Genomic DNA, 12,420 nt, shown 5'->3' with positions numbered 1-12,420 from the left:
AATTTTCTGCATACAGGTCTTTTGTCTCAGGTAGGTTTATTCCTACATATTTTATTCTTTTTGTTGCAATGGTAAATGGGAGTGTTTTCTTGACTTCACTTTCAGATTTTTCATCATTCGTGTATAGGAATGCAAGAGATTTCTGTGCATTAATTTTGTATCCTGCTACTTTACCAAATTCATTGATGAGCTCTAGTAGTTTTCTGGTAGCATCTTTAGGATTTCTATGTGTAGTATCATGTCATCTGCAAACAGTGACAGCTTTACTTCTTTTCCAATTTGGATTCCTTTTATTTCCTTTTCTTCTCTGATTGCTGTGGCTAAAACTTCCAAAGCTATGTTGAATTAGAGTGGTGAGAGTGGGCAACCTTGTCTTGTTCCTGATCTTAGTGGAAATGCTTTCAGTTTTTCACCACTGAGGATGTTGGCTGTGGGTTTGTGCTTTTGCTTTCTGGCAATCTGATTCTTGACTTTTAGATATGACCATTCTGTTATTCAGGGCAGTGAGCAATGATTTTGTTTCACAATTTCAACAAGTATACTTCCCATTTCTGAGGCCTCTTGGCCTTTTGCCTCTTTCTCTTGGCAATATTAGTTATTTTGAAGACCTGTAAATCTGTATTCTGTGAACCCATTAACTATTTCTAGAGATGGTTCTTCCATTTGTTGTTTGTACCTTTTCTTTGTTTTACGCTACTGGTATTCAGATTTTTGGAGTCTTGTGTTCTCATCTTTAAAGTTGATATTCACTGTTACAACTTCTGCCACTGCTTTTTATGGGATCCTTCTCATGGAAGAGGTAGAAATTTGCACTCTATACTGTTTTCAGAGGCAGTTATGGATGAGCAGGACATGTTTCAAACAAAGTGGGGCACCGGGCGTTGCCTTATCTACCCACCCATCCATTTCTCTACTGAAGCCTCAAGGACCCTGGTGGAGGTGTTGGCAGGCTGGCAAGTGTAGTCATTCTATTAGTTACTGCAGGTAATTCTTTCTTTCCTCCAGGTCTGGAGCGCCTTTGATTTTGATCACATTTTTGTGGCAGTACTTTCCCATGTGCTTTTGCAGTTTGCTTCTCAAATTTCGTAAGATATTAGGCTTTCAGATATTGCTCACAAATTCCACTCTACTTAAAATTCCTTTTTTTTTGCATGCTAACGTGGATGTAAATGTGCCGATCTGTGCGTCTATGTATAAAAATTTTGTCTATCATTTTTAGGGTGCTTTGCCATCTTGAAATCTGAGTCCCAGTCACTGTTGGTAGACCATACTCTTTTTTCTCAGTGTTGGTGAGAATTTGGCACTTAGGCCTTCATATTTTTTCCCTATCCTTTCCACATCTCCAAACATTTCAAAAAAAGAAGCCAATTTAGTTATTTATCCAGTACTGGAAATATGGGGTTCAGACAGAACAACAGTCATGGTGAAACTAACATTTATTGCATACTTATGCCAGATATCCTTCTAATGACTACTACAGGAATTTGTTTAATCCTCACAATCCCACAATAGCTGCTATTATCCCTATTTTACAGATAAGGCAACTGAGGCACAGAGATATTAAGTGACTTAAAGTTTTTAAAAAATTCATTGCTTTAAAAAGTGAAAGAATGGTGCTAGGCACTGTCAGGAGATTGATGAAATCTGGTTATTGCTCTCAAGAGATCCCAGTCTGTTGTATTCTATAATCTTACTTAGTCCTGAGTTGTTCCCAGATTTAAGGTAAGCAGGAACTAACTTAAGGATTCAGATCATATTCAGCCAAGATTTACAGATCTGAACAAATCTTCTCTGGAAAATTCTGTAATTTAGAAGACTGTGAGAACAGATCAACTTTCCTCTTCATCCTCTTCACATAATGGAGCAACTATAGGAAATTGAGCACTTCCTGAAGATGTTTTTAATGAATCTTACTTTGGTTATTTTCAGCTTAGGAGTATTTCATCTTCGTATGTAAGTATTTACTTCATTATATATAATTTTGAACTGGTATATTAATATTCTGCAATGTTACAAAGTAAAAAGAGGTTAACATGCTCATTATATTTGTGTTAAGGAACTATAACTTCACATTTTTCTTTCCTTTTCAGTACATAATACTTCTCTGAATCAATGGAGAAATGGATATTCTCCTATATGCAAGCCTCAAATGAGGTCAGAATCTTCTGCACAGCTGTTACAGGGAAGAAAGAAAAGACACTTGAGTGAAACAGCATTAGGTAGGTTAAAATGAGGACAGGAGCACTAGTACTAAAAACTGAAAATAAAAAATTCTGATTTCCAAAGAACCTCTGCCTCATGGGAGTTATAATCTAGAACAGTCACTAATTACACAAAACATCCATGGTTCTATGAACATTAAACAGCATATTCATGTAGTCAATTCAGAATTATTTGTGGACTGGAAATCCATCCACTTTGTGAGTTAAGGATTTCCTTCCTATGTTTCCTAACTAGAGTTATCTTCTACCTGTGTTTCCTAACTAGAGTTATCTTCTACTAACTGTCCTCCTGGACAGTACTTAGTCTCCAACATTGTGTTCTGGACTCAAAATATGTCAGTACAAGGTTGCCTTTTAGATATTTATTACCATTTTTGGTACCTATTGTGGAGATGTTGATTTCCCTGAAGCTTCCTCGGAATTTTGATAAACTGGGTGAGACTCATCTAAGGTAACTCAACCGCCTGACTGAATTCCCCGTAGGAACGTACAGTTCCAAGATGAATAGAGATACCTCTGAAACTAGAACCCTGCTAGTAATACAAAATGGGTTTGTTATGGGGATTTGGGACAAGATAGTTTCAACAGTTATTGCAAATAATTATAAAAAATAAAACTTAACTGGAAAGGTGCGTATTAAATAACAAATTATCTGTATACCCTATTGGTTCTTATTCATTGTTCCAGTGGATCTAACGCTATATACATTAGTCAAGTATGTCCGAGGTATAGTATGTCAATACACCCAATAAATTAGAAACTATTTACATCCAAGATGTACTTAACTGTAATTATACACGGCGGCTTTAACATATTTATCAGTATGGCTTCTAGAAATCCCACCATAACAGACCAAAGTCACTACCTAATATCACACTACCTGATCAACTAGTGTGGAACGAAATTAAACTCCCACCCACATTCAGGGATATCATTATGCTTTTTTGGTGCCTTAACCTTAAAATAACCAACAGTCATCTAGCTTTTGAGGAACTTTCATACATCTTTGCCAAAATATAGGAAAACCTGTATCTCTTAATATAAAGATGCATTATGAAAAAATACACATTACCTAAGATGTAGACTGTTTTACTTGAATTGATAGATCTAACTTTTAGCTAGATGGGAACATAGGAATAGAATGAGTAAAATGCTGTACTACAAAGAAGTAACTAGACAGCTCTCTAGACAACCATTTTCAAGATATGGATACGATTTGAAGAAACAACTAGCCAGAAAGGACATTTTTAAACAACTGGAATAATATAAATATGAACTGTGTATTAAATTTTACATTACACAGGAAAATATTTTTCAAGATCTGTACTAAAGTAAAATAAAGAAGGGCAGTAAGAAAATAAACATATACCACTAAATAGACACAAAACAAATGGAGAAAAGGAACGTGGAAGAGACAGAAAATAACAAAGTTGGAAGTAAACTTAACTTTGTTATCAATATTCTGAGAGAAAAGAGAAATTTTATTCCTGAAATAGGATGTTATAATAGGAGAAACATTTTCAGAAATCAGTAGTCAGAAGATCAAGTTAAGGAAATCTCCCAAAAAGTAGGAAACGATATGAAAAAATCAGAGAATAGACAAGAAAATTAAGAGGTAAGTCTTAGAAGTTCAACCTCTGAATAAGTTACAGAAAACATGAACAGAGTAAAGGGAGATTAATAAAGAAGGATATGCTGGATAAAAACTGTCAATACCCCAGAAAATGGAAATTGTGGCAGGATTGTGGCTAAGATTTTTATAAAATTTCCTTAATTTTTTTCATTTTTGATACATGAATTAAAAAAAATAATAAAATCTAAACAGATCAAGAAACACATGTTACCAAACTAGGAAAACAGAAATTCTAATACCTACCAGTTACATTTAATGTATGACATTCTCAATGGTTCTTTCCATGGCAGGAGAAAGAACTAGATTTGAAGAATTTGCTATTCAACGCACAGAACCAGGATCCCAGAGCAATTTTACTGCAGTTACTAATGTCAATGTTATATCAAGAACCCAGAATTCATCATCACAAGTAGGTTTTTGTACAGTGAACTTTAAAGTAGCTTTATGACTTTTAAACCTGGCAGATCTGGTGGGGGGAGGGGAACTTGTTATAGATATTTTGTTAATCTATAACAGCCTTATTTACTAGCACATAATTAGCATATTCAGAATTATTTTACTAAGACGCAATAAATTTGATTAAACTTTTTTTTAACTAGGGAGGTAATTGTACATTAGTCCTTGGTTATGGCTTTTTTCATATGCTAAAAACTTTAAACTTTATCATAACCATCCCTACTTCTTGACATGATGCTAAGTATAATCTTGCTAATAAGAATCCAGCAGTGTTCTTACTTTGTTCTGTTTCATTACCTGGTAGGGAGTAGAGGTTAAAACGTGGGAGGATTTAGAGAAAACAGCATGAAGCTCAGGGACCCAGGAACACATAAATGAAGATTGTAAAAACGATCTTTATTAAAAGGCTCACCAAACATTTCATAGCCTTTCCTAATAAAAAATGAGTTTGTTAAAAGATCATTTCACTGACATTTAGGGTGCTTTATGGTACAATCTTCTGATGTTTTGTATTTTAAGGCATTCGTATTTTTAATGGTCTTAAAAATAGGCCTGAATGTGTCCACACACAAATGTATTGGTTCATAGAAGATACATATGCGTTCTTGTTTTTCTTAACATTTTATACTCAGATTTCATAACAATGTATAAAACTTAAAGGCACTGCCATGTTATATTTATATAACTCGTAAAAGGAGAGTATCATTACAAGTAACCAAATACTATTGTAAAACTACTACAATCCTGTCTTGCAGAATACAGCACGACGACGATTGCGAAGTGAGAGCTCTTATGATATAGATAATATTGTGATTCCCATGTCATTAGTGGCCCCAGCTAAATTAGAGAAACTCCAATATAAGGAAATAGTTACTCCAAGGTATGTATACTTACATTATTTAGTTTTCCTTCTTTTTTTGAATAAACTTAAATTTTCAGTGAAGTTAAAATTTTATTTAATGAAAGGAAGATGCTCCTTTCTGCCTTCCTCCCACTTATATGGTTACATGGAGGGAAAATGGTGAAAGAAACTTTGACATTACTCATGCTGAAAAGAAGTGCCATACAGTAGCACTACTTTCTCAGGTTTTATTAAGAAATGGAAATTCCTAATACTTCAGCACTTTTAGAGTTTTTTCATTCAATATTTAGTTTCCTATTGTATATATGGTACTAAAAGGTACTTTAAGGATGTAAATAATTACACTAACAAACAGATAATCCTTGCTCCTTAAAATGGAGATACGCACAAGGCTGCAGAGATCAAAGAAAGCAACTACCTTTGCATAGAGTATTCGCAGTGTAAGATGCTAACACCTGTGACAACCTGTGCAAGGCTAAGCCAGAGACTGAGGTTTTGTGAAGGGTGATACAGGAAATAAAGGCTCAAAAAGTTGTCACGAGATTGTGGATGTCCTTGAATGCCACACACAGATCTGTTTCCTGCTCGCAGCAAACTGTCCATTTTTTTAGCCATGATGAAAGAGGTTTAAGATTATTAATCTGGCACCAAGAAGCAGAAATAGAAAAGGATGGAAACAGAGGCAAGAGCTGGTTGACAATTACAGTAATTCCTACCCATCTCTATTCTAACTAATTTGATTCTTTTATTCATAATTGCTTTGAGGCACTGAGAGAACTCTTAATACTCTAGGAGGTATTATGAGAATTTCTGCAGAGAATTTGTTGACATATTCTACATTAAGTAAAAAAATAACATTTGTGGTTAGATGTTCTATAGCAACAATGTTTTCAATTTACACTGGTAGGCTGGAGCCGGCTGGCTGACCTTGTTTAGCCCGTAGGGATTCTGTGATGTGGCTGTTAAAAACTCACAAGAGGCCATGATGGGAGTCTTCACACAAAGAAATTGGCAAATGCTAAAAATCAGAGCTTTTTTTCCTCTATTTTCTGAGCCAGTTTGTCAGCATACCACTAACTTATTTCAAAATTAGTACATTCGTAGGTATAAAACGCAACTATGTATAAGAGACTGTTTATTGTAAGGCCAAAAGTAAAGCCTCATCTCCTGTCCTCTTCTCATAATACAAATACGTTGTCTCTTTTAAAAGATAAAGTACTAAGATACAACCATTTGAATTATGGAAATCCCAAAGAAAGAAAACACTACTATAATAGCTGTGCTTACAGAATAAAATTGCTACATTTAGGTAGATTAACAAAAGCTGTTTGAAATTCGTTTGTATCTTCAACAGCTGGAGGATGGTTGTTCTTCAGCCTCTGGATGAATATAATTTGGGTGAAGAAGAGGTAAGCTGCCTTTCACTTACTGCACTTAATATGTTATGAAGCCTGCTTAATTTTTTTTCCCCATGTGCTTAATTTGGTATTTGAGGAACATACACTGATTTTATAAATTTTCAAAACTTATGAAAAGAAAGTTCCCCTTTAAGGATATTAATTTGATTTGGAAGTGTTTTGTGCAAATTTGGCTACAAAGACAAAATATATAAAGAATAAAGAAAAGCAAAAACAAAACATACCATTTCCTTACATGAGTCATTGAAATATTGAATTTATGTGAATATATTCAATTCCCAGTATTGGTCATATTTTTCTGCATGGTATTTAGTTTAACAGTCAAGCCTACAATTCCACATGCAAAATCTTGTGAACAATTGCTTTTGAATTTGGAAAATTTTGGATTTTACAAAGTACTGTGGTACATATATCATGTAATACATACAGGGAGTCTAGGACAGTGCTCATAATCAAATATTAATGTTTCTATAGTGAAACATTAATAGAAAGTAGAATAGCCCCACATCATTTCAGATAAGATTGTGTCACCAAATGAATTATGAAAACTTGTTTTTTCAGATTTTTGGAATTACAGGAAAGGGACTGTGGACCTGTATGGATAAAACTTATAGTAAGACAAGAAAAATTAAAGGGAAAGATACTATATAACCAAACTAATTCAAAGTGATAGTCTGAAGAAGCAGGTATTATATAAAAGACATTGTTTCCATTACAGTCTTTCTGTGCCAACTGATCGTGTTTTTCCAACTACCAAAATTTACTTTTTAATGCCCTTCCCTCTTTTAATGCACCCTTCTCTAGTTCAGAATGACCCTAGCCAGAAACACAACCGAAGTCTTAGAACTCCAGATAAGTAACTCACTAAACTAATTCTCATTTATCTCAGACAGTTTTACTTTCTTTGATATTAATATGTTCCACGAACAGTATACTCCGTAAGGGGCAATCAATACAAGGTTTTGGATGAATAAAGCATTAAGGATATTTTATGTAAGTGGAAAGCACTGTGAACCTATATGTACTCAAGGTACTATAAGTATTCTAGGTAAATCTTCAAACATGACCCAACAGTAAAAAAGTTTTAAACTCCCTCTTTTTAGGAATGAACCTCCTCTCATAACATTTGTTCTCTGACTTAGACTGCATTTATTTTAGAGTTTTCTTCCTATTGTTCTCTTGATGAGGAACTCTGACACCTGTTCTCATATTTCAAAATGTTTCTGATAAAAGCAAAACTTTTCATTTCTAATTCCAGATAGAAGACCTCTCTGATGCAGTCTTCTCCCTAAGACACAAAAAATATGAAGAGAAAGAGCAAGCCAGATGGTCACTATGGGAGCAAAGCAAGTGGCACAGAAGAAACAGCAGGCAGGTGTTGTAAATTTAAACCCCAAAACCATGGAATCCATGTGAAATCTCCAGTAATTCTGCATAATAACGAGGGAGACCACTGAAAATGAAGAAAACATGCTATATAACATCTGCTGTTTGTGCCCTAGAAGTGAAACACTGCTTATACTGAGTTTACATTAAAAATATATTCAGGCTAATTACATAATGATGAAAGGAGTTTTATATTTTACTCCACTCAATTTCTCATGCTAATTGTCAGCCTCAGTAATAGATTTAACTGAGCAAACAATATGAAAAATTCTCCATAAGTAGGTCATTTCAGTGTACTGTAATGGTGGACCTAACACTAGGGATTAGAATCTGGGTAATCTGTAACAAAGCCACTTCAGAAATGTTTTTCTTAAAAAGAAACAAAAAAAAAAAAACCCCTCAAGAAACCTATCCAGGGTAAAAAAGCAAATCGCCTAATACTTGGAACATGACTTTGAGGGAAGGGGGGATAAATCCTAACAACATAATCAGTAGTCATGTATTTGAGAAAATCCCTGGTATTTTATATTTAACTGGACTATTTTTTAATATAGCCAAAACTCAAAATGCAAGATCATGTTGAAATGTGATAGTCACTTTAGTGTGGAGCATCTCTCATTTATTATTTGTAAAACACATTTCTCTGTTTAGGTCTCAAGATACCCAGATTTGTTGTAGAGCCTTATTCTAAGAGTTATCCTAACATACACGAGATTCTGTTCTCAACTTTCTCCACATTCCAGAGATACAGTTTTCCAAAAGTACAGAGGAAAATGTGAATCGAATCCTTCATGGACGACATTACGATAACCATAGATACTCTGGGAACTCAGACTGTAAGAGTCAAGTAACTTGTCTTTTCCTGTTTTCTGGAAAAAAAACAAACAAACAAAAAAACCCCAAACTGTAACAAAACAAAACCACTATAATAATTTGGCAAAAGATTTCATAAAATACTATTCAAGTCTTTGAGATGTGAGGATAACATCAGGAAGATCAGCAGATGAATTTTTTAAAATCTTCTGGGCAGAGCTGTTTGTTTAAAGAAAAGCTACCAAGTTCAACTGACTTTATGAACGATACCTTAGGTTGTTCATACAATGTTAAGACATCAACAAATAATTAAATATTTTCTTGCTAGAGCTTACAGTAAAAATGTTGAAGGACAAGACTTGCTTTTGAAAGAATACCCTAACGACTTCAGTGGTGGGCAGCACAGCGCTGCTGAGAGTCCCGCCGGGCCTCCAGAGAGCCAGGACCCCAGTGCACACGCCTCACCTTCAGTAAGTCAGAGTCAAGAGATCAAGGTAGGAGTGTTATACATAACTAGTTAAACATCCTTTCAATTGACTTTTAAAAACTTGTTTATAGAATTCCTTGTTGATAATTAAGGAGTCATCATTACGTAACAAATTCAGTATGACAGCCCAGTACAGAATGCTGGGTGTAGGAATCAGAGGCTCTGTGTTCCAGCGTTCTAGTTCCATCACTAACTACAGACACTTCCCTGACTCTTTATGTAACACGTCAGTACCTAATTCCACCTGTTCACTTATGTGTTAGAAAATCGGAATTCTATCAAAGTTTCATTACAAACCAAATCGGATTAAACAGAATGACACCTGGCACATAGTAAATGTTAGATATTTCTCTTCCCCTTATAAAAGATTTTTACTTGTCTCCCCATTTGTCCAGTTTTAACCCCAATGGGAGTGTTTTCTAACACTCTGCATCTATAAAGTTCTTGTACTTTTCTTCATCAGTAGGTGTTGGAAAAGAACCACATCTAGAATCAGTCAAGAGAGTAGCGACAATAGAAATTAATAGGCAAGTCATAGAAAGCACAGGGAAAGAAAAGTCAATAGGGGTCTGTAATAATGATGGGATGAAAATGGAGATACTGAGGAAGACGATCCAAACACTTTTAAAGGGCCTTCCCTAAAGTGCTCCTAGGCTGAAAATGAAGACCAGTGCCCTAATAGCAGCGTTTACCTCTCCGTGGAAGAGGCAAAGTGAAAAAAAAATAATTCCCAAAGGTCCCTAAGTAATCCTCAGTACGTTCCATTTTGAGTTGCTAGATACTCAGGACCAAATGAGAATTTGTACTTTTATCTGCTAAAGAACAGAACAATGGTTATTACAAAACTGAGAGCTACAGATTGAGACATGAACTTAAACAAATTAGTTGAAACTTAACTGAAAACGTTTTCTCTTTCAGCCTTTGGGGTGGGAACGACGGGCTTTTCCGCTGAAAGATGAAGACATAGCAGCCTTATTATGCCAAGATGAAAAAAATGATCAGATTGAATCAAGTCCAGCTTTCCATGGTGAAGTCTTCTGTACCAGTGCACAAGAGAATGGCCACCATCCACAAAGGCAGGCGGACGAAATGGAGGAACACACACAAAACCCTTGGTCTAGGACTTACTCAACTCACGTTAAGAAAAATCAGTGACAGGGAACAGGTTAAGAAAATGATGTAACTGAATGGGAAAACAGGAGAAAAAATAAGCCCTGTTCCCCCACCCCCTGCACAGTCACAATTCCAGAGTAACAGCATGTAGTGCAGGTGCATGTATTAATCTTTTGTGCTGTTTATGAAACAGGCAAGTTACGTCTCCTTTTCCTTCCTGAACCACAGGAGTAACTAGCTTTTCACCTACAGACAAGTGCTAGTCATTTGTGTTTGATGCAGATCACAAGCACCAGAAAATTAACCGCTGCAATTTGATGTCAAATCACATTACTGGGTAAATAATAATTTTTAAACAACTTATACCCACACCCACATATACCTATTCATCAAATGACAGCTCTTCTTTTTCTATACACGTGGTTATTCTTTAAATTGCCTCAGAAATATATTAAGAATATAAAACACGTGTATAGAGTATACATGCATACATAATACACACATGTAAGTAGTTTTAAAAAACACTGCAAGTGACCACTCCACTTGAAAATGCACGTATGAACTACCCCATGAAATATCAGCTGAACCATAAATAAAGAGATTTCCAATGGTGTTGAACATCTATAAGCCTTGACTATGGAGAAGGAATTTTTTTAAAAAAACACGTTTAACCGATAGAAGTTATTTATGGAAATTTCTATACCAGAAAACACAATACTCCTTCATTTTAAATCACTGATATCTGTTGGGTTAAACACAGGTTATTTTCTATTCACGCCTAACAGAATAAGAAAAGCAAAGTAGTTAAATATTGTTGTATTTTAAAACTACCACACCTTTTAAAACTCAACTTGAGTTTTATCTATTTTATGTATCTCGTGAAGAGAAAACACCCAACTTAAAATGAGCAACAGACAGGAAATTCCTGTTAGTATATTATTGTACTTTTAGTTATTTTGGTCATTCCCTACCGTTCCTTACTCTATTCAAATAAGCATCTATCCTAGAGTGAGAAATAAAATTTTTAAAAGGTTAATGCTTCAATATTGGATACTGGAGTGTACATTAAGTAAAATTCCTTTTGACACTATTATATCATTTTGTTATATGTAAAAACTGAGGACAATTTATATGAATCACTTTTTCTCATGTAAAAAAGGTTATTCAAGTTGTAGTACCCATATAACTGACAATCCTAGCCAACTGGCCTAATCTGGGGGATCTGACACTAAGTTTTTGTTAGGGATTAGAAATTGTACTAGTCCCTTTAAAGAAGAAGAAGAAAAAAATTTCCAGTTCAATGCTGACAAATTTTTGCTTGTAGTTTTACCGTACATTTATATTTTAAAAAAGAAAACAAAATCCAGAACAAACCCAAGTTGTCCAGGCAAATAAACTCAGATTTTTTTTGTCATGACTGATATTATAATCTTCTATGTAAGTTTTTTTAATTAAAGTTATTTCTATATGCCTTGTGTTGTCTGATTTGATTAAATGTCACCTATGTGTGTGGCACAAGCCTTTCCTAAGCCCAAATAAAGAAAAACAGTAAGAAATAAATTTTTACCTTGTAACACAGAAGAAACCAGGCAAGCTCTATTCTATGCTTAAGTGTTAACATTCTTATTTTCCAAACTTTATTTCTCAAAACTCACTCAGAGTAGCCTGAAAAAAATTTAATGACACTGGTCCTGTTATTTCTTGCCATGTGTATTACACAGCAAGAGTATTTACAAGAACGAAGTAGCTAATATGTATCTATTGTCAACATGTAATTTGGGACACGATCATAAACATTTAGTTTACGGATTAACTCTGTACCTTGCCATATATTAGCCTACCTGGTCTTTCTTTCTTGGATTAATAAAATATATATCCTTGGAGTCAAAATCCATAGTTGCAGAATATTCTCAGCCATCTGGTTTTGCTACAGGGTAAAGCTAGACTGGAAATAAGAGAACGTTAAGTAAAAGAAGCTTCCTTTGCTTATCCACCTCCCAAGGGCTCCATCTGTAAAAAGAGTACAGACC

General features: G+C 34.7%; 1 protein-coding gene across 1 annotated transcript in view; it reads left to right on the top strand.

The window, feature by feature from the left end:
- Positions 1-11,858, top strand: part of KANSL1L (KAT8 regulatory NSL complex subunit 1 like) — a 145,816-nt gene extending 133,958 nt beyond the window's left edge. The window contains 8 exon segments of the mRNA XM_079925208.1: positions 2,091-2,219; positions 4,146-4,264; positions 5,067-5,191; positions 6,528-6,582; positions 7,850-7,962; positions 9,119-9,284; positions 10,196-10,378; positions 10,380-11,858. Coding sequence (XP_079781334.1) covers positions 2,091-2,219; positions 4,146-4,264; positions 5,067-5,191; positions 6,528-6,582; positions 7,850-7,962; positions 9,119-9,284; positions 10,196-10,378; positions 10,380-10,460 — 971 coding nt within the window. The 3' untranslated portion in view covers positions 10,461-11,858.
- The last annotated feature ends 562 nt before the right edge of the window (positions 11,859-12,420 follow it).

Source organism: Stenella coeruleoalba (genome assembly GCF_951394435.1).
Source record: "Stenella coeruleoalba genome assembly, chromosome: 6".
Classification (NCBI taxonomy): domain Eukaryota; kingdom Metazoa; phylum Chordata; class Mammalia; order Artiodactyla; family Delphinidae; genus Stenella; species Stenella coeruleoalba.
This window is presented reverse-complemented; position numbering and strand designations above follow the sequence as displayed.